This window comes from Diaphorina citri, unplaced genomic scaffold, assembly GCF_000475195.1.
Source record: "Diaphorina citri unplaced genomic scaffold, Diaci psyllid genome assembly version 1.1 scaffold2092, whole genome shotgun sequence".
Taxonomy (NCBI): Eukaryota; Metazoa; Arthropoda; class Insecta; order Hemiptera; family Psyllidae; genus Diaphorina; species Diaphorina citri.
The window spans coordinates 556-23,315 of NW_007379517.1; the positions used below are offsets into that span (position 1 = coordinate 556).

The following is a 22,760-nucleotide window of genomic DNA, read 5'->3' on the forward strand; positions in this document are numbered from 1 at the left end:
CAAGCTTAATCTCAGCCCGATCACTAATTAAACTAAAAACTAAATCCAAGCAGTTTCAATGTAGATTAAAATTTGTTTTCATATTAAATCATAGAAAATTTGGACAGCATTGAATCATTAGAACGGCTTATGTGAATTTGGAGGAAAAAAAATCATACCTATTGACAAGAAGAAATTAAAATGGACTGATTAGAAAAAAATTAAACAAATAAAATTTCAAGTGGTAACATTCGAAATTAATTAAATCAATTTAAAATTGGAAAGTTAAAACTCTGCTTTTTACTATACAATAAAAAATAGTAATCTCAATTTTGATATCCTGAACTTGTGATGGGTCAAATCGAAAGCCTTGGGATTTTTTTTTTTTTTTTTTTTTTTTTTTTCGAGGGACATTGTAAAGGGAACGGAACTAACAACGGAGGCCTTATCATTCCGAAATCTAAGAGAGGACAGGAGAAAGCCAGAAGGAATTTCAAAGATCTAGCTTTACCAGAAGGAATAGAAAAAAAAAACTTGGAAATATGCAAGTTATTATTATTTTTAAATAAATTATTGTTGATAATTTACCTTATACAGTCCCATAAAGCCCAACTCCTTAACAATACTCCAGGCACTTATTTTGGTGGCAGGGGCGGCCACTACTTCTCCAGCGACTTGCAGTCGAATCTTGACGATTTCCAGCGGATTTGTGAACATCACTTGTGAGAACCCCGCCTGCAAAAAGTGAAAACCAATCGAGACTTTAGAAATGTAAAGATAAATATAAACACGGTTAGCCCAGTGGTAACGTGCTTGCTTGAAATGCAGAAGGTCTTGGGCTCGATGCCCACCATCGACAAAAAATTGAACTCTTTTTACTTTCTATTACCCTTACGTATAGGGAACCTATACAAGGTAATGAGAAAGTATTGCAATCGGTCCAAATTTTTTCGATCCTTGCTTGAAATGCAGAAGGTCTTGGGCTCGATGCCCACCATCGACAAAAAATTGAACTCTCTTTACTTTCTATTACCCTTACGTATAGGGAACCTATACAAGGTTATGAGAAAGTATTGCAATCGGTCCAAATTTTTTCGATTGCAAATAATTCAAAGGGTTACTTCCTGGTGTTCTCGTGTTGACCCAGCACCTAAATGGGAAGTACTGTGTCTCTAATCGCCCATCTGATGAGCACCATACTCCGACACGGACCACAAGAGTCTAATTTAGCTGTTGTTTCATTGCTACGACTGTCTGTTGCTCGTCAGTTATTTTGTTCATAAGTCTGGCTGTCAGTTCGTTTGTTTGTCTGTTTAACTAACTATAGGAAACTTGATAAGGAGAACCAAAAAGGCAGATATATTTTGCAGAACTTTAAAGAGTTCTTTGAAGTTCTGCAAAATATATCTGCCTTTTTGGTTCTCCTTATCAAGTTGATCCACAGAACTTATATATATGTATAATGACTGCTGAAACCCTCCAAGAAACTATAGGAAAGATATACACTCACACATCCTCCAGCAATAACTTCGCTCAAAATACTGATCTTCCCGTCACTACCCGATAGTTTATCCCGAACCAGATCATTCACATAACCCTTCTTGAAAACACCCCGTTCAATTTTTACTTCGCGTTTGAATGAAAAGGCTGGCCTTGTTTCGCCAGCAACATAATAGCATTGGGGTGATAAGAGATTCGGTCAATAAATGGTACATTGAGGACCGAATCCACTGTGAAAAGACAGGTGCGAATGACTCATTGAAATAACTGAAAATTCTCTCATTGACTCACTAAATTAATTGGACATTCTCTCATTGACTAGGCAATTAAATTAAATGACGTTAAACAGGGAGTAGACCAGCTTAGTCTGGCTGGGGGACTTTAAAGAGGGAGTACACCAATTTGTTCTAAGCAATATTTGTATTATGGAACAATAAATAAATTACCAAAAATTACCATTGGGGGTGTACCAGCCTGAATTTCCCTTGCTAAAGAAATAGCAAAGGTTGAGTGCGAAGGGCATCCACTCGTAAAATTTGTAGCCAAAACCAAATGCTAAGCAATATTTGTAATTGTATCCCTGTCGCGTATAATATCTCTAGTAGCGCGGTCAAACTTTCTTGACTTGGCGGGGCGGAGCGCTACCGCGCTCCTTAATTATGGAACAATAAATAAATTACCAAAAATTACCATTGGGGGTTACCAGCCTGTATTTCCCTTGCTAAAGAAATAGCAAAGGTTGAGTGCGAAGGGTATCCACTTGTAAAATTTGTAGCCAAAACCAAATGTCAGCTCAAAGCAATCACCTAGGGCTCGTTGAGAGGCTGACGAAAAACGCCGACCCCGTCTGTACACGGGAAAAGGCGAAGAAAAAGAAGAAGATTATAGGTATTTACTTACATTTACGTATATATTCTACCGGGGCCACACCTATGAGCTGGGGCAGGATCCCTCGGTACAAACCAAACACGCCTTCATGTCGAATCACCTGGAAGAGAAAACGCGTTTTGAAGGAAAACAAGAGATAGAAAACACATGAAAAACGAAAGAAAACACATGAAAAACGAAAGAAAACACATGAAAAACAAAAGAAAACACATGAAAAACGAAAGAAAACACATGAAAAACAAAAGAAAACACATTAAAAACGAAGAGAAAGAAAACTCCTCACAGACTTAGGATATACAATTAAAGATGGCCAGCCTAGTTAACTTGGTTGGTAGCGCATCTGCCTTGTAAGCGCAGGGTCGCGGGTCGATTCCCGCCCGGGGCGGATTTTATCCTGAACGGATAATGTTCGTTCTTAGATTTCGGGACGATAAGACCATCTCGGCAGTTACAGTTCCCTTATTTACTTACATTTACGTATATATTCTAGGTATTTACTTACATTTACGTATATATTCTAGATATTTACTTACATTTACGTATATATTCTAGGTATTTACTTACATTTACGTAGTGTATCTCAGTGATGTGCTGGCTGATATGTTTGGTGTATTGTTCAGGCGCGATGGCTTGTAGATCAGCATTTACTTACATTTACGTATATATTCTAGGTATTTACTTACATTTAGTATATATTCTAGGTATTTACTTACATTTACGTATATATTCTAGATATTTACTTACATTTACGTAGTGTATCTCAGTGATGTGCTGGCTGATATGTTTGGTGTATTGTTCAGGCGCGATGGCTTGTAGATCAGAGTAGAGGAGTTTCCTGCAAATCAAGATAATGGTGTTAGGAAAATGTGATCATATAGACCGCGCATTGAGAGGCTGACAAAAAACGCCGACCCCGTCTGTACACGGGAAAAGGCGAAGAAAAAGAAGAAGATTATAGGTATTTACTTACATTTACGTATTTATTCTAGGTATTTACTTACATTTACGTATTATATATTCTAGATATTTACTTAAATTTACGCATATATTCTAGGTATTTACTTACATTTACGTAGTGTATCTCGGTGATGTGCTGGCTGATATGTTTGGTGTATTGCTCAGGCGCGATGGCTTGTAGATCAGAGTAGAGGAGTTTCCTGCAAATCAAGATAATGGTGTTAGGAAAATGTGATCATATAGACCGCGCAATGTTTCGAAAAAAGAGTGTATCATCGATTTTTTTTTTTTTTCTCTCTCTCTCTCTCTCAAAAGGTTTAGCTAAATTGGCTCGGAGTATTTCATATTTTTTTTATTTTTTAAATAATAAAGAAATGAAAGGTTAAAATAATATTTTTAGGAGTAAAAACCAGAGCACAGAGATTGGACTAATGGTAGAGAAAGTTGAATGGGTAAATGCAATTTGAAACAAGTATCAGAATTGTGTTCTACATGGTTAAAATATTGATTTTAGCTCAATATGCAGATTATAGAGTAGAATGTAGATTAATTAGATTTTATTGTACAAATGTTCATAACTAATTAATACTAAATAACTAAATAGGTCAGTGTGGGCACCGCGTGAGAATTCATAGCAATGAAAATTCATGTTTAGGTAAAACTTTTAAATTTAAAGTTTAAAGTTAAAGTGATCTGATAGTAAATCAAAATATAGCTTGCAATTCTTGCAAAATAAAAATGGGTTACATCTACTGGCGAGAGAATAGCTTACGAAGATCGACAAATTTTAAGAAAAAAAAAAAATAATAAATAAATAACAATAAAAAAAAGTAATAATTCAGCGAGAAAATGCTGCTAGCGTTTTCGGTGCAAAAAAGAACTAGACTTTCTCACTACAATCTCTTCCATTTCCATAAATGCCGAAAAAAAGGTAATAAAATATATGTGACGTGTGGTATAAATCAGTGTAGAGGGGTTTAAAACTTAACAAGAGTGCAAGAAACACTGAGCTTTTCAGCCCAACCAATATTAATTGAAAAAATATACAGGTAATTCTAAGAACTCTACCTCACAGTAAAGCCCCCGATGATCCATTTGATTAGCTGGGAGGTTAGCGCGCCTGCCTTGTAAGCGCTAGGTCACGGGTTCAATGCCCGCGTCGGAGCGGACTTTATCCACACACAACAGATAAGGTCCGTTCTTAACTCTATTAACTATCAAACCTCTTGGAAAAAAAACTTTTTTCTTCTTCTTTTTAACTGAGCTTTAAGAAATTAAGTCCTTTTTACTTTCCTTATCCTATAGGAAGGAAAGTAATGTAATCGGGTCAAAATTTCGATGGTCAGATTTTAGTGACGAAACACGTTTTGAGGTCCCTAGAGCCTAAATCCAAAGTTTCAGCCATTGGTCCGTGTGTGTTTGTCTGTCTGTATGTGTGCCTGTCTGTCTGTAAACAAAATATCTCGAGAACGGTAAGAGCTAGAGACTTGAAATTTGGTATGTAGTTCACAAATGTGACAAGGATGCAACACAAAAAACGTTTGGTTGAGAAACGGGATAAGCTAGAGACTTGAAATTTGGTATGTAGTTCACAAATGTGACAAGGATGCAACACAAAACGTTTGGTTGAGATGGTTGCTGCGCCCTTGGCGGTATTTTGACCGCTTTGGACAGATTTCGACCTTTTTTGGCGGTTATTAGCTATAGCGACAAAACGGTTAGAGATATTGTAAAAGTTAGGGTAAAAGAACACTCAATTAAGCATCATTCAATATGATAGGGAAAGTCGTGTGATGTTCACAACAGATTTTTTCATTCTTATAAAGAACTTAGATTTTGGTCGAGTGATGCAACACACGGCATAACTTACACAGACAAGACCATGGTGCATTTTATCAGTCACTAATTAATATTTACTACACAACCGGGCCTTCACTTCACCAATCAATTAATCAGCACATCGTAACGGCTTTAGATTTGGCACAAGACTGAACATTGATCAATGCTTAATCACCCCTCGAAAGGTTTTTAGGCAATTAGCAAAATTAGGGAAATTAATGGAATGACAAAACAAAAAGGGTGCCGGATATAACGTACCCGAATTTGGATGGAAATTCAGTCGACTCAGAAGAAGACGAAGAAGAGTTCTGGTGGCAATCAGCAAAGGGGGAAAATGATTGACAAAACAAAAAGGGTGCCGGATATAACGTACCCGAATTTGGATGGAAATTCAGTCGACTCAGAAGAAGACGAAGAAGAGTTCTGGTGAAAATTATTTCTACCTTCCCCCGAACCAAACAAACGATACCACAAGAAACAAACCAAGAACAAGACATAGTTTAAGATATACATATAACGAGAACAAATTTAGTGAAATAAAATGATATTATACACAAACAAGTGTAAAAAATTTTACTTTGTCCATTCAATACATACTCGTATGTGCCTATGGCTACATATCAATCCGACTAAAGTGTAGGTAAGATTTTTTTTTTTTATTATTATTTTTTTATCATCATTGATGTAAGAAGATACAGCCATAAGCCCCTGCCCTTATTTGACATAGATATACCTGTTTGCTCCGTTACAGTTAGTAATAAATACATTGAATTATTGAAATACATAGCTTCAATAACCTGAAGTACTGCCCTGCCCTGAAATAACGTCCAATATATCTGGTTCCAAGGCCCTAATGTGAAGAGGAAGAGGTTGAGTTTTAGTGGGTCTGGATGTTGTCCTGGTATTCAGACATCAATCCAACACTCCTCATTGTAAAGGTTTTTGCAATTGGCGGCTTAAGAAGATTTCCCTCTCTAAATAATAGTAATAATAAAAAAAACTTCAGTGAAATAAAATAAATATCTTTGCACTCTGTGATCCCAGGTGAGTTTCCCCTACATGATGGCATTCACATCCTTACTGAGTAACATGGAGTTGGTGAAGAGAGTGTATTTGAATACAACCGGGGACGATAAGGACAAGGAAGTTACCAAAGGTGAGTCAAAGGGTTAAACCTAAAATAAGATCGAATATTAAGAAAAGTAAGTCAAAGGGTTAAACATAGAATTATAATATCTAAGACTAAGAAAACTAAGTCAAAGGGTTAAACGTAAAATAAGATCCGAGATAAAGAAAAGAAAGTCAAAGGGTTAAACCTTAAAAGTATATCTACCCATTTTGAAAACTGTGAAGTAAAGGCCTGTGGATGCAGTATTTGTAATGTAATGTAAATGCAGTTTCTTTGTGTTATTATGTCACAACTTTGGTGCTCACTGCAGCATTGTAGGATTTTCCCAATATCTCAATAATCCTACAATTCAATGTTTACCTAGCATGCTGGCACCGGTCGCTATGCGCATTTATATGTCATAGCTACTCATTTTCCTCACGAGGCTGAGTGGGCCCCGCAACAGCCTAACATCAGGGGTTAGTAAATGTCCTCGAGCCATCTTCATGATTTCTTCAAAGTCCAGGGCAGAAATATAACCTGGAACCGAAAATATGTATTTTGGTTTGTTAGGAGGTAAACATAGAAAGTGGTCTAAAAAGAAAAAAATACATAATAAATGCAGGTACATAAAATAATTTATACCTGACAACCATAATATAAACTACACGAGTAGTTTTGTGAACGGTAGATCTCACTCAGACTCATGTACCAAATTTCATCAAAATCTGACTAAACAATCGCAAGTTATAGCGTTACAAGCATTCACACTTCCAAACCAAATGCAAAACTGTCGAGCTAAAATGTTGACCTCACTTCGTTCAGAGAATAAAAATGGTCAACCTACTTAGCTTGGAGGACAGCGCGTTTACCTTGTAAGCACGAGGTCGCTGGTTCGATTCCCGGGCGAACTTTATACTAAACAGAGAAGGTCCGTTCTCGGAACGGCTGGCTTTCTCCTATCCTGTCATTTCCGCTTTCAGGGCGATGAGATACATCCGTTGTTACAGTTTCCTCTATCAAATCTCTTAAAAATAAATAAATAAAACCTGTTGTCACAAAGACATTAAAAAAAGACATAAAACCAACTCACCTGTCCCCTTCTTGTCGAATTTTCTGAACGCCTCAATTCCACATTCCTCATGAAAGTCGTGCAGAAATTGGGAGAATTCTACATAGTTGATCTTTCGACTCTTATCTTCCCCAAAGTAGAGTTTCATGAATGATGAATTCAAGTCCATGAACGTGCATAGTTGAGTACGCTTGATAACTGTTTCGAAGTCCTCTGTGGGGACAGACAGAATTGGGAGGTGTTAAGTGAGGAAATACATTTATGTCTATCATTTAAGAGAGTGGCATACTGTACGTATATGGATAGTAGGGAGAACTATGATCCATACAGAGACAGAGCGAAAATGTGTAAATAATATCAGAATAGACCCCCCCTGATAAAAGTTACACTCCTCAGATAGGCCTATACCCCAGCAGTAGGCTACCACTATTATTGTGGTCAATTTCTTATACAACGCTGAGGATACAATTCTAACCTCAACCGGAATTAAACCCACGCCCACCTGATTATCAGACGAGCGCCATAACACCACCAAAGTTGGTTAACAGTTGGAAACTGGCGCATTCAACTTTCTATTGCTGATGGGATAGGGCCGATAGAGGGTTTTTTTTTCATTGGTTTACTGGAAAATAAAGGACTAAAGGACACTTACTGTAGGAGATAACTCCATTGCCAGAGACATCGAACAAGTGGAATGCAGTTTGATACAGAGCGTCCGGTAAACATAGAAGACCTTCGAATGCCTGGAATTCTGAAAATGAAATAAGCCTGCAACACACAGCGAAGATACAAAGGTTAATTAATGGAATTCTGAAAATGAAATAAGTCTAAACACACAGAGGAAGAAACAAGGGTTAATTAATGGAACTCTGAAAATGGAATAGGTAGGCCTGCAACACACAGCGGAGAAAACAAAAGTTAGTTTATAAAGATCAGTTTAAACAGGGTTTATACGCTTTTCCCGGAATGAAATTCCATGACTTTTCCAGACGATTTTCCATGAATGTTCCAGGAAATTAGGGGACGGAGGTACTTAAAAAACAGTAAGGTTACCCCTTCATTTCAATAAAATATGCAATATGCAGAACGTCAAGGAATATGAGGGGGAATGCGCCGCAGGCCGTTTTTCGGAAAAACTTGATATTTAATTTGAACATTTTTAATTTTTGACCGGGTGATAAATTCCATGACTTTTCCAGGTTTCTTTTTCGTGGGAATGGGGCTTTAGGACATCATATCATAGCTCCCTCTATCAAATCTTTTATTTAACCTTTTCTCTCACTCACCCATCTTTGCTGGTGTCTACAATGCCTGCGATGAGATTGAGAATAGGCCTGCCACACAGCGAAGATACAAAGGTTAATTCTGAAAATAAAATAAGTCTAAACACACAGAGGAAAAAACAAGGGTTAATTAATGGAACACTGAAAATGAAATAGGCCTGCCACACAGCGGAGAAAACAAAAGTTAGTTTATAAAGATCAGTTTAAACAGAGTTTATACCCATTTCCCGGAATGAAATTCCATGACTTTTCCAGACGATTTTCCATGAATTTTCCAGGAAATTAGGGGGCGGAGGTACTTAAAAAACAGTAAGGTTACCCCTTCATTTCAATAAAATATGCAATATGCAGAACGTCAAGGAATATGAGGGGTAATGCGCCGCAGGCCGTTTTTCGGAAAAACTTGATATTTAATTTGAACATTTTTAATTTTTGACCAGGTGATAAATTCCATGACTTTTCCAGGTTTCTTTTTCGTGGGAATGGGGCTTTAGGACATCATAACATAGCTCCCTCTATCAAATCTTTTATTTAACCTTTTCTCTCACTCACCCATCTTTGCTGGTGTCTACAATGCCTGCGATGAGATTGATAGAGTCCTTGTTGGCATTCTCATCCTTCAGGAGACCCAAATAGTTTTGAACGAACGCTGAAAATGATAGATACTTCTCACCCTCCTTTTCTACATCGGCAAACTGAAAATGGAGAGAAAAACGCTTGGAGGACAGCGCGTTTACCTTGTAAGCACGAGGTCGCTGGTTCGATTCCCGGGCGAACTTTATACTAAAACAGAGAAGGTCCGTTCTCGGAACGGCTGGCTTTCTCCTATCCTGTCATTTCCGCTTTCAGGGCGATGAGATACATCCGTTGTTACAGTTTCCTCTATCAAATCTCTTAAAAATAAATAAATAAAACCTGTTGTCACAAAGACATTAAAAAAAGACATGAAACCAACTCACCTGTCCCCTTCTTGTCGAATTTTCTGAACGCCTCAATTCCACATTCCTCATGAAAGTCGTGCAGAAATTGGGAGAATTCTACATAGTTGATCTTTCGACTCTTATCTTCCCCAAAGTAGAGTTTCATGAATGATGAATTCAAGTCCATGAACGTGCATAGTTGAGTACGCTTGATAACTGTTTCGAAGTCCTCTGTGGGGACAGACAGAATTGGGAGGTGTTAAGTGAGGAAATACATTTATGTCTATCATTTAAGAGAGTGGCATACTGTACGTATATGGATAGTAGGGAGAACTATGATCCATACAGAGACAGAGCGAAAATGTGTAAATAATATCAGAATAGACCCCCCCTGATAAAAGTTACACTCCTCAGATAGGCCTATACCCCAGCAGTAGGCTACCACTATTATTGTGGTCAATTTCTTATACAACGCTGAGGATACAATTCTAACCTCAACCGGAATTAAACCCACGCCCACCTGATTATCAGACGAGCGCCATAACACCACCAAAGTTGGTTAACAGTTGGAAACTGGCGCATTCAACTTTCTATTGCTGATGGGATAGGGCCGATAGAGGGTTTTTTTTATTGGTTTACTGGAAAAATAAAGGTCTAAAGGACACTTACTGTAGGAGATAACTCCATTGCCAGAGACATCGAACAAGTGGAATGCAGTTTGATACAGAGCGTCCGGTAAACATACTTAGCTAGCTGAGTACTCAAGTTCTTTTACCCTAATCAGTATAAAAGTACAAGATGTCAGGGTCTACTGTCACACTCTCTTCTCTTAAAACTACTTAGGTCGGTAAGTAATTAGATTTTGAGTCGAATTGATTGAGCGCTATGCGAGTTATTTCGAGTTATTTGTTATTTATATTTATGCAGGTATTCACTAATAAGTAATAAGAGAAGCGAAGTCATTTTTTTTTTGTCTCTCTATTTGAAACGGTCTTTTCGATTTCGAACGGAAAAATGGGCGGGAAATTTTCGCCGTGGCCAGGATTCAAACCCAGCACCTCCGGATTGAGAGTTAAAATTGGAGAATGAGAATAGCCACCATGTGGGTTTGTGGCGCTCAACGTGTTAAACAAAGGTGGAACTCGATTGTTTCTAATCAATCAATCTCATTCAGTCTTCAATTTGAGGTTAATGAGTAATAATGAGGTATTTGTGCCCGTCTACACTGGCGAAAATAATCGCTTACAAGGTGCGCGTTTTGACAACCTAGTCAGATTGAGTAGTGCACCTTGGAAGCGCTGGGTCGCGGGTTCAATTCCCGCCCGGGGCGAACTTATTTATTTATTATTTAACTTTAAACAGATAAGGTTCTTTCCCAATAAGGTTTCCTCTAATCCTGTCCTTCTTCTTTCTTCCATTTCGGTAGGAAAAGACCTCTATTGTTCTTCAAAAAACAGTCTGTACCAAATTATGATATCTTGAGTTAAGCTATAGATTAATATTGGTATTGGTAATTTGGTAAGCAGTTCAGTCATGGCACAGTTGGCTCAGGTCCATTTGGCATGCAGACCATTTATGCTATAGACATCACACCTATACTTAGTACTTAGCTACTAAGAGAGACAGTGGCATACTGTACGTATATGGATATTATGGATAGTAAGGAGAACTATGATCCATACAGAGACAGAGCGAAAATCTGTAAATAATATCAGAATAGACCCCCCTGATAAAAGTTACACTCCTCAGATAGGCCTATGCCCCAGCAGTAGGCTACCACTATTACTGTGGTCAATTTCTCATACAACGCTGAGGATACAATTCTAACCTCAACCGGAATTAAACCCACGCCCACCTGATTATCAGACGAGCGCTTTGATAAAAGTTACACTCCTCAGATAGGCCTATACCCCAGCAGTAGGCTACCACTATTATTATGGTCAATTTCTCATACAACGCTGAGGATACAATTCTAACCTCAACCGGAATTAAACCCACGCCCACCTGATTATCAGACGAGCGCTTTAACCATAACACCACCAAAGTTGGTTAACAGTTGGAAACTGGCGCATTCAACTTTCTATTGCTGATGGGATAGGGCCGATAGAGGGTTTTTTTTTCATTGGTTTACTGGAAAATAAAGGACTAAAGGACACTTACTGTAGGAGATAACTCCATTGCCAGAGACATCGAACAAGTGGAATGCAGTTTGATACAGAGCGTCCGGTAAACATAGAAGACCTTCGAATGCCTGGAATTCTGAAAATGAAATAAGCCTGCAACACACAGCGAAGATACAAAGGTTAATTAATGGAATTCAGCTCCCATGGCGTAGTGGTCACTGCGCTCGCCTTGCACGCGGGAGACCCGGGTTCAATTCCCGGCGGGGTCAAGAAATTTGTATCATGCAAATGATTGATTACCGTTACTGGCTGTTGCGGGGCCCACTCAGCCTCGTGAGGAAAATGAGTAGCTATGTAATATAATGCGCATAGCGACCGGTGCCAGCATGGTAGGTAAACATTGGATTTTAGGATTATTGAGATATTGGAAAAATCCTACAATGCTGCAGTGAGCACCAAAGTTGTGACATAATAACACAAAGAAACTGCATTTACATTTACAAAATAAGTCTAAACACACAGAGGAAAAAACAAGGGTTAATTAATGGAACACTGAAAATGGAATAGGCCTGCCACACAGCGAAGATACAAAGGTTAATTCTGAAAATAAAATAAGTCTAAACACACAGAGGAAAAAACAAGGGTTAATTAATGGAACACTGAAAATGGAATAGGCCTGCCACACAGCGAAGATACAAAGGTTAATTCTGAAAATAAAATAAGTCTAAACACACAGAGGAAAAAACAAGGGTTAATTAATGGAACACTGAAAATGGAATAGGCCTGCCACACAGCGAAGATACAAAGGTTAATTCTGAAAATAAAATAAGTCTAAACACACAGAGGAAAAAACAAGGGTTAATTAATGGAACACTGAAAATGGAATAGGCCTGCCACACAGCGAAGATACAAAGGTTAATTCTGAAAATAAAATAAGTCTAAACACACAGAGGAAAAAACAAGGGTTAATTAATGGAACACTGAAAATGGAATAGGCCTGCCACACAGCGAAGATACAAAGGTTAATTCTGAAAATAAAATAAGTCTAAACACACAGAGGAAAAAACAAGGGTTAATTAATGGAACACTGAAAATGAAATAGGCCTGCCACACAGCGGAGAAAACAAAAGTTAGTTTATAAAGATCAGTTTAAACAGGGTTTATACGCTTTTCCCGGAATGAAATTCCATGACTTTTCCAGACGATTTTCCATGAATGTTCCAGGAAATTAGGGGACGGAGGTACTTAAAAAACAGTAAGGTTACCCCTTCATTTCAATAAAATATGCAATATGCAGAACGTCAAGGAATATGAGGGGGAATGCGCCGCAGGCCGTTTTTCGGAAAAACTTGATATTTAATTTGAACATTTTTAATTTTTGACCGGGTGATAAATTCCATGACTTTTCCAGGTTTCTTTTTCGTGGGAATGGGGCTTTAGGACATCATATCATAGCTCCCTCTATCAAATCTTTTATTTAACCTTTTCTCTCACTCACCCATCTTTGCTGGTGTCTACAATGCCTGCGATGAGATTGATAGAGTCCTTGTTGGCATTCTCATCCTTCAGGAGACCCAAATAGTTTTGAACGAACGCTGAAAATGATAGATACTTCTCACCCTCCTTTTCTACATCGGCAAACTGAAAATGGAGAGAAAAATGATTTGTTTAATATGGCTTTAACGTCATGTCATGGTATAATAGAGACGGCGTGGTCCAGAACTGGTGTATTTAACATCAAGCGTGCCGGGGGAGGCGCGCGAACGTCAAGAGTTCGAAGCGCCAATCTAAACTTTCTAAACGCTAGGTCGCGCGTTCGTTCTCGGAACGGCTGGCTTTATCCAATCCCGTCCCTCTTCATCCTTCCATTTCGGGACGATAAGACCTCCGTTGATACAGTTCCTTCTGTCACACCTTTTTTTTTCCTTACATTTTTTTTTTTTTTATTTTATTGAGTAACTATAACTTTATTGAGAAACAATACTCGCTGTCTTACGTTCTCAGTAATCCAAGTTTGACGGTACGAATGTGAGTTGTGGAGTGTTTATTTACTCATTTAGTTGGCACTCCATTACCATAGGTACCTAACCTACCTAATATACTGGAGTTATCAAGGTATCATATATCATATTTCATCATAATGTTCGAACTCTAACGTTTTGTGATACCGGGACTCCACACAGAACTAATGTCCTAGGACAATTAGTTAATTAGATTAGGTCTAGTTAAATTAGTTCCCAAATCAATTAATTAATGTTATTGATGTTGACTGTTGACGCACTTTAATTAGATAAAAGAGCCATTAGGTTGGTGTGGAGGGACATTTTTTTTTTTTTTTCTTCTCTTTTTTTTCAGTATCTAAATATGAAAATAACTTTTACTCTTCACTTTTTTTTTCATCCTAATTATTTAAATTTAATTTATTCCATAGGCTGCGTTCTTCTCATGTTACTTGTACTCCAGCAAATTGGATTAGATTTAGGGCGATAACTACGATAAGACCTTAGCCTTAGACTGATGGTCCAGTCCCTTCTATTTAACCTCATAGGTATAAGATATAGGTAATACACATAAATTACATACCTAATGACATGTATACATGTTAAATATTTTTCATGCAACAAGGAAAAAAAAGTTCAAGAGGAAAGAATTAGAATTGGAAATTAGAAATATTTGTTGTTCCATGGTCCCAAATGACATGGTTTTGGACTACACAAGCAGAATCTTTCACAAGACTAGGTACTTCTGTAGGTCATAAACATTCCATTTCAGTTATTATTTTAGGGTTCTTTGTTCCCTAGTCATCAATATAAAATAAGGTAAGCAATCAATTCATTTGAGATCATTAAAGTTGGTGTCTCAAAATTACCGTAACCCAACCAATGAAAGTATTTGCTTGAAAATAACAGTAATGAAAACACTAATATAGCTGCTTACTGTGCTTACCCTCGCTGATAGATTAGATGGCAGAGTATAAACAGGATGTCCACTTCTAGCGGTGTTTTGAGATCATCAAAGTTGGTGTCTCAAAATTGAACGTGTCTCAAAATTACCGTAACCCAACCAATGAAAGTATTTGCTTGAAAATAACAGTAATAAAAACACTAATATAGCTGCTTACTGTGCTTACCCTCGCTGATAGATTAGATGGCAGAGTATAAACAGGATGTCCACTTCTAGCGGTGTGATCTGAGACATCATTTGAGCTGAATAGAGAAACTCCTCTGTAACACAAACAAGGAGACATATTACACAAGGGCAGTGGACTTTGGAACTGGAGGTTGGTGGTTCAAGTCCAGGTCAAGTCATAAAATTTATCGAGGTGTATTATAATAATAGTGCTTATTTATACTGCTCGCATAGGACTGAAAAGTCCCTTTACTCCAGCAGTAGGCTACTACTAATATTGTGGTCAAAGAACACAAACAAGGAGACATATTACACAAGGGCAGTGGACTTTGGAACTGGAGGTTGGTGGTTCAAGTCCAAGCCAAGTCATAAAATTTATCGAGGCGTATTATAATAATAATAATAGTGCTTATTAAGGAGCGCGGTAGCGCTCCGCCCCGCCAAGTCAAGAAAGTTTGACCGCGCTACTAGAGATATTATACGCGACAGGGATTTATACTGCTCGCATAGGACTGAAAAGTCCCTTTACTACAGCAGTAGGCTACTACTATTATTGTGGTCAAATTCTCAAATTATATTGAGGATAAAATTTCCACTGCGTCACAACAGATTTTTCTTTTCTTCAAGTAATGTTCCCAAGCCTGTTCAACATTAATTCTCCAATCTTTTTTCATCCCACTAGGGTAAGTGTTTACCAATTTATTTGAGATCATTAAAGTTGGTGTTTCAAAATTGAACGTATCTCAAAATTACCGTAACCCAACCAATGAAAGTATTTGCGAGGAATGATAATTTAACAGGGGTGGGGAATGATAATTTAAGAGTATAAATAACCACAGTTCCCTTGGTTAGGAATCTAATACTTAAATACTGCATCCACGGGGCCTTTACTTCACAGTTTTCAAAATGGGTAGATATACTTTTTGTTTAACCCTTTGATTTACTTTTCTTAGTCTTAGATATTATAATTCTATGTTTAACCCTTTGACTTACTTTTCTTAATATTCGATCTTATTTTAGGTTTAACCCTTTGACTCACCTTTGGTAACTTCCTTGTCCTTATCATCCCCGGTTGTATTCAAATAGACTCGCTTCACCAACTCCATGTTACTCAGTAGGGATGTGAATGCCATCATGTACGGGAAACTCACCTGGGATCACAGAGTGCAAAGATATTTATTTTATTTCATTGAAGTTTTTTTTTTATTATTTAGAGAGGGAAATCTTCTTGAGCCGCCCATTGCTAAAACCTGGGGAGTGTTGGATTGATGTCTGAATACCAGGACAACATCCAGACCCACTAAAACTCAACCTCTTCCTCTTCACATTAGGGCCTTGGAACCAGATATATTGGACATTATTTCAGGGCAGGGCAGTACTTCAGGTTATTGAAGCTATTTCAATAATTTAATGTATTTATTACTAACTGTAACGGGGCAAACAGGTATATCTATGTCAAATAAGGGCAGGGGCTTATGGCTTACCCGATATCCTCCACTACCTCCCGCGGCAGCAGCCACTAGATTATCTCTAACATCAGGTGTTAGTAGCCCCTTTTTTTTCAATTTTGAAGGCGCCCTGGTCCCTTTACTATTTTATGTGACTCAACTTTAGTACAAACTTTTTGGCTCCTCTAATCATGAAAATCTGCCAGGGGACCTTGCGGCCCACTGGAAATCTTTTGCGGTACTTTCCATTACAGTGCCTAGGGAACCTATACGGTGTAAAGATAAAATATTAGAATCAATCAATCCCCCTCCCCACTTACCTGATTGAAAATGTCTCTCAGCTGTTGAGTGGTGGCACGTTCTTTGAACACAGAGCTCTGTAACATGATGACAAGAGGAAGCACCCAATTAAAAAGTGCAAAAGCAGTGTGCTATACCGACTCGCTTTTGTAGAATTTTATTTTTCGCCGTAGAGAATTATTGAAGAAGTTCTTCAGATCGTTCTGAGAATGTTCTGGGGATTCGACAAGACACAAAGAGATAATCCTTTCAAATTTGGCAGTAAGATGGCAGATTCTAACTTCTTATGGACTTATACGTAATAGTGATATGAGAAACAAATGTTCACGTGTTATTCACAACCGGATGAAAAAAGTCTTAATACTTTTGGAACTAATTAAAGGGTTGGCACAAAAACGCCAAGAGAGAAAATAACGATAGGTAGGTACAATGAAAATTTTAAATTTAGGAGAGCGATAGTGTGACGTACGTCAAGATTAGTTATTGATATCAAATACACTAGATTATATTCGAAATTGTCTGTTAAAACACTTAATAATTACATTATTATAAGCACATATATAAGTAAAGGTACGTATAGGTACGTAATTATTAGGTGACAAAAAGTTACAAGCAGAGACAGGTAAAAAAAAGTATTTAGCTAATCTAATAGGTATTGAAAATAAAATATTTAAATCAACGCGCCACCGAAGTCAACAGCAAGTCAATATTTAAGTTTAAATATTTAAATAACACGCCTAAAATTAATTAGGTATTAAAGGAACACTTTCCGGGCAGTTGAGCTAATTTTTATTGGGACACCGACACCAGAACAACAAACCTACACACTTCTCTAGTCCCTACTCACTCTACTGATTAGCAAAGATGGCAAAGACCACGAGTGGACTAAAATTAACAAAAAAAAAAGAAAAAAAAAAATCACGAGTCGACTGAAAATTGACAAAAAAACTCAAGGTCGCACGCAGTTTGCTTTCGCTTTCAGTGATGACTTCTCCAACACTAAATGAGTTGCCGTGGTCAACTCATATGAACGAACAACAATCGCTCTGACGTTGTACCTACGATATTGGTGAGCAATTAAATATCTTATCAGAGTTATCAGACAAAACGAATAACAATAAATAAGTTAAAACGCAAGAAAGAAAAATAATAACTGAAGAATTATCAGGCAAAAAGAAGAAAAACAATAAATAAATAAATGAAAACGTAAGAAAGACAGAATAACATAAAAAATACGATATTAGTCTGCAATTATCAGAGTTATCAGACAAAAAATAATAAAAGCAAAAAAACATAAATGAATGGAGTGTCACTGTTTTAAAGGGAAAATCAGCAGATTTTGGATTAGGGCCCTCGCTTAATGGTCGACAATTTAGTCACGTGGGTTTTCTTTTGCAAATGTACTTAAAGATGTGGGTAAGTAAGTAGCTACAAATGGTTAACAATATCCAGATAACAAATTCGGATTTCCAGGAAAAAATTTAAAACCTGCGGACATCGCTGGGAATCGAACCTGGGTCTTACGAAAGTTCCTGCCCCTACACAATACTAAGTCCTTGCTGTCCTTTTTGGACTACTTAGGAAAAGAGGCATCCCAGTCTTTTCTCAGCAAGATAAAAATGCAGTTTCTTTGTGTTATTATGTCACAACTTTGGTGCTCACTGCAGCATTGTAGGATTTTCCCAATATCTCAATATCCTAAAAGTCCAATGGGGCCCCGCAACAGCCAGTCACGGAATCAATTATTTGCATTATACAAATTTCTTGACCCTTCACCACTCCAATGTTTACCTACCATGCTGGCACCGGTCGCTATGCGCATTTATATGTCATAGCTACTCATTTTCCTCACGAGAAAGTCCAATGTTTACCTACCATGCTGGCACCGGTCGCGGGGCCCCGCAACAGCCAGTCACGGAATCAATTATTTGCATGATACAATTTCATGACCCCGCCGCGAATCGAACCCGGGCCTCCCGCGTGCAAGGCGAGTGCAGTGACCACTATGCCATGGGAGCTGACCTCAGCAAGATAAACGAGGCATACTTACCTACTCGTAGGTATTCTACTCTAATAATTCTTCAGAGGTTTAAAGTCTTGACCCGAGTTCAGCTCTACCCTCAGTGTATCAGCTATCAGACAGTTTATACTTCAGATAAACCAGCCCCTAAAGAGTATACTTAACGCAGACTAGCCCCTTAGGGTTATACGTAAGGCGGACCAGCCCCTAAACCTAAAGGGTATACACTTCAGTATTGATACAGGCCTACATAAAATCAAAGCCAACAAAGTTATTCATTTATTTAATAACCTTGCGTTTGACAATTCACAGCTTTTAGATCAGCGGTTCCCAAACTTTCGCGCCGGCCCCCTTTTTTCAATTTTGAAGGCGCCCTGGTCCCTTTACTATTTTATGTGACTCAACTTTAGTACAAACTTTTTGGCTTCTCTAATGATGAAAATCTGCCAGGGGAAATCTTTCGCGGTACTTTCTATTACAGTGCCTAGGGAACCTATACGGTGTAAAGATAAAATATTAGAATCAATCAATCCCCCTCCCCACTTACTTACCTGATTGAAAATGTCTCTCAGCTGTTGAGTGGTGGCACGTTCTTTGAACACAGAGCTCTGTAACATGATGACAAGAGGAAGCACCCAATTAAAAAGTGCAAAAGCCGTGTGCTATACCGACTCGCTTTTGTAGAAGTTAACACCCGTATTTATGAAGAAGTTCTTCAGATCGTTCTGAGAATGTTAATTTCACTTGCTTGCTTTTATAAAAATTTTAGATTCGACAAGACACAAATAGATACTTTAAAATTTAGCAGTAAGATGGCAAATTCCGACTTATACCGGTTTGCTTTTATAGAAGTTAACACCCGTATTTATGAACAAGTTCTTCAGATAATTCTGAGAATGTGCTGTCTGTTAAAAATAATTAATAATTACATTATTATACATACTTAGGTACTTAGGTAGGTAAGTTCGTAATTATTAGGTGACAGTAAGGTATTTAAGCAGACGCAATTAAAATAAGTAATTAAATAGGTAAGTTAGTAGGTAGGTACGCAAAATGACGTATTTAAGTTAAAAGAAAATATTTAAATACACGCAGCGAAAATAAATAATATAGGAACACTTTCCGGGCAGTTGAGCTAATTTTTATTGGGACACCAGAACAAACCTATACACTTCTCTAGTCTCTACTCTCTCTACTGATTAGCAAACTAGCAAAGATGGCAAAGACCACGAGTGGACTAAAATTAACAAAACAAGAAAAAAATTCACGAGTCGACTGAAAATTGACAAAAAAAACTCAAGGTCGCACGCAGTTTGCTTTTAGTGATGACTTCTCCAACACTAAATGAGTTGCCGTGGTCAACTCATATGAGCGAACAACAATCGCTCTGACGTTGTACCTACGATATTGGTGAGCAATTAAATATCTTATCAGAGTTATCAGACAAAACGAATAACAATAAATAAGTTAAAACGTAAGAAAGAAAAATAATAACTGAAGAATTATCAGGCAAAAAGAAGAAAAACAATAAATAAATGAAAACGTAAGAAAGACAGAATAATAACTAAAGAAAAACATAAAAAATACGATATTAGTCTGCAATTTATTATCAGAGTTATATCAGACAAAGCAAAAAAAAAAAAAAAAAAAAAAAATAAAGGGGGGGTCTTTTTTTTAGGGGAAAAACAGCAAGTTTAGACAAAACAAAAAAAAAAAAAAAAAAAACATAAATGAATGGAGTGTCATTGTTTTCAGGGGAAAATCAGCAGATTTTGGATTAGGGCCTTCGCTTAATAATCGTCAATATATAGTCACGTGGGTATTCTTTTGCAAATGTACTTAGATGTGGGTAAGTGAGTATAGCTACAAATGTTTAAGAATATCCAGATAACAAATTCGGATTTCCAGGAAAAATTTTAAAACCTGCGGACATCGCTGGGAATCGAACCTGGGTCTTACGAAAGTTCCTGCCCCTACACAATACTAAGTCCTTGCTGTCCTTTTTGGACTACTTGGGAAAAGAGGCATCCCAGTCTTTTCTCAGCAAGATAAAAATGCAGTTTCTTTGTGTTATTATGGCACAACTTTGGTGCTCACTGCAGCATTGTAGGGTTTTCCCAATATCCCAATAATCCTAAAATCCAATGTTTACCTACCATGCTGGCACCGGTCGCTATGCGCATTTATATGTCATAGCTACTCATTTTCCTCACGAGGCTGAGTGGGCCCCGCAACAGCCAGTCACGGAATCAATCATTTGCATGATACAAATCTCTTGACCCCGCCGGGAATCGAACCCGGGTCTATTAGAAGCAGACTATATCTATGTACATAGGTAATTATAGAGGCGAGTGCAGTGACCACTACGCCATGGGAGCTGACCTCAGCAAGATAAACGAGGCATACCTACTCGTAGGTATTCTACTCTAAAAATTCTTCAGAGGTTTTAAGTCTTGAACCGAGTTCAGCTCTACCCTCCCTCTGTGTATCAGACCAACCCCTAAAGTTTATACTTCAGATAAACCAGCCCCTAAAGATTATATTTAACGCAGACTAGCCCCTTAGGGTTATACGTAAGGCAGACCAGCCCCTAAACCTAAAGGGTATACTTCAGACACTTCAGTATTGATACAGGCCTACATAAAATCAAAGCCAACAAAGTTATTCATTTATTTAATAACCTTGCGTTTGACAATTCACAGCATTTATAGCCTTCTTACCTTTGGCTTTATACCTAAGTAAGTAGGGAGTGCAGTGTCATTTGTAGACCAAGACCCTCATTTTTATGCATTGGATTTTTTTGTTGCATTGATGTGCATTGGATGTTTGTAGATGGATTAGACAACTAAATGCTTAAAGTATTGTGGATATGAGTGATGAAAGTAGCTCCAAGTAACTTGATTATCAAACTAAAAATAGCCCAGCCTCATCTGTCCTGAGTGCAGTGTCATTTGTAGACCAAGACCCTCTTTTTTATGCATTGGATTTTTTTGTTGCATTGATGTGCATTGGATGTTTGTATATGGATTAGACAACTAAATGCTTAAAGTATTATGGATATGAGTGATGAAAGTAGCTCCAAGTAACTTGATTATCAAACTAAAAATAGCCCAGCCTCATCTGTCCTGAAAGAGATGGTTGTAAATGCAAAATTCCCACCACAAACTCTTCTCACATACAACACCATCCCTTTTAGGAATATGGCTGAGTTTTTTAAAAAAATATTTAATATGGAGTATGTTTAAAAATCCATGAAACCTATGTACTTAATTTACATGATAGTTATTGGCAAATATTGAAATAACACACTTTAATATGCAAGGAATTTGGGCACTCTATTCAATGTTCATACAAGCCAGCCTAGTTAGCTTAGTTGGTAGCGTGTCTGCCTTGTAAGTGCTAGGCCACGGGTTCAATTCCTGCCCAGGGTGGATTTTATCCTGATGGGATAATGTTTGTTCTCTGAACGGCTGGCTTTCTCCTATCCTGTCTTCCTTCTCTCTTCGATTTCGGAACGATAAGACCATAGCAGTTACAGTTCCCTCTAAAAAAATGTTCATACATACTTACATCTTGGCATTGGGCTAGTGGAACAAACTTTTGGAAATAACTGTGATTCATAATATAAACACGGTTGATTAACCAAGAGGATAAAACTGGATATGATATTTTGATTGTTGAATTTATTAAAGCACCTTTGAATTTTATCACAGGAAGTCTTTGAAAAAAAAAAAAAAATACAAGTGTTTTATGGGAATGAACAATGAAATTTTGATTAGTGAAGGCACAGAAGAGTGGTAATGAATGCACACTTTCAAACACTTTTAAGTAATCACAGATTGATTTTAATAAATGTAAATGTATTCCCTAGACATTCCAAATCCCTGATAGCACTGAGAGAAAAGAAAACTCTGGAGAGTACTGATAAAAAATTATTTTGAGATAAAAAGCTTTCAAAAATCCAAATTGTGTAAATGTGAACTTAACTTGTGTAGATAAGGGATTGGCGGCGGCTCGGCAATTTTTGAAAAATGAAAACAAATACGAGCTCGCTCTTGCGTTCAAACTACGAATGTGTAAATGTGAACTTGTGTAGATAAGGGATTGGCGGCGGCTCGGCAATTTTTGAAAAATGAAAACAAATACGAGCTCGCTCTTGCGTTCAAACTACGAACTACCGCGAATGCGCATTCG

At 37.6% G+C, this 22,760-nt stretch overlaps 1 protein-coding gene and 1 long non-coding RNA gene across 2 annotated transcripts; both read right to left on the bottom strand.

Moving 5' to 3' along the window:
- Positions 1–534: 534 nt before the first annotated feature.
- On the bottom strand, positions 535–22,545 carry LOC103518156 (calcium-binding mitochondrial carrier protein Aralar1-like). The gene is made up of 12 exons (XM_026830030.1): positions 22,137–22,545; positions 19,118–19,174; positions 16,567–16,623; positions 13,168–13,310; positions 11,707–11,822; positions 9,586–9,777; positions 6,739–6,811; positions 3,399–3,524; positions 3,112–3,202; positions 2,399–2,467; positions 1,490–1,576; positions 535–714 (listed from the first exon to the last, which is right to left on the bottom strand). The coding sequence occupies exons 1-12, from the start codon at positions 22,185–22,187 to the stop codon at positions 550–552; spliced, it is 1,227 nt and encodes a 408-aa protein (XP_026685831.1). The 5' UTR covers positions 22,188–22,545; the 3' UTR covers positions 535–549.
- LOC113471125 lies at positions 15,833–16,342 on the bottom strand. The gene is made up of 2 exons (XR_003393946.1): positions 16,283–16,342; positions 15,833–15,949 (listed from the first exon to the last, which is right to left on the bottom strand). It is a non-coding gene; the product is annotated as an uncharacterized LOC113471125 (long non-coding RNA).
- Positions 22,546–22,760: the final 215 nt, after the last annotated feature.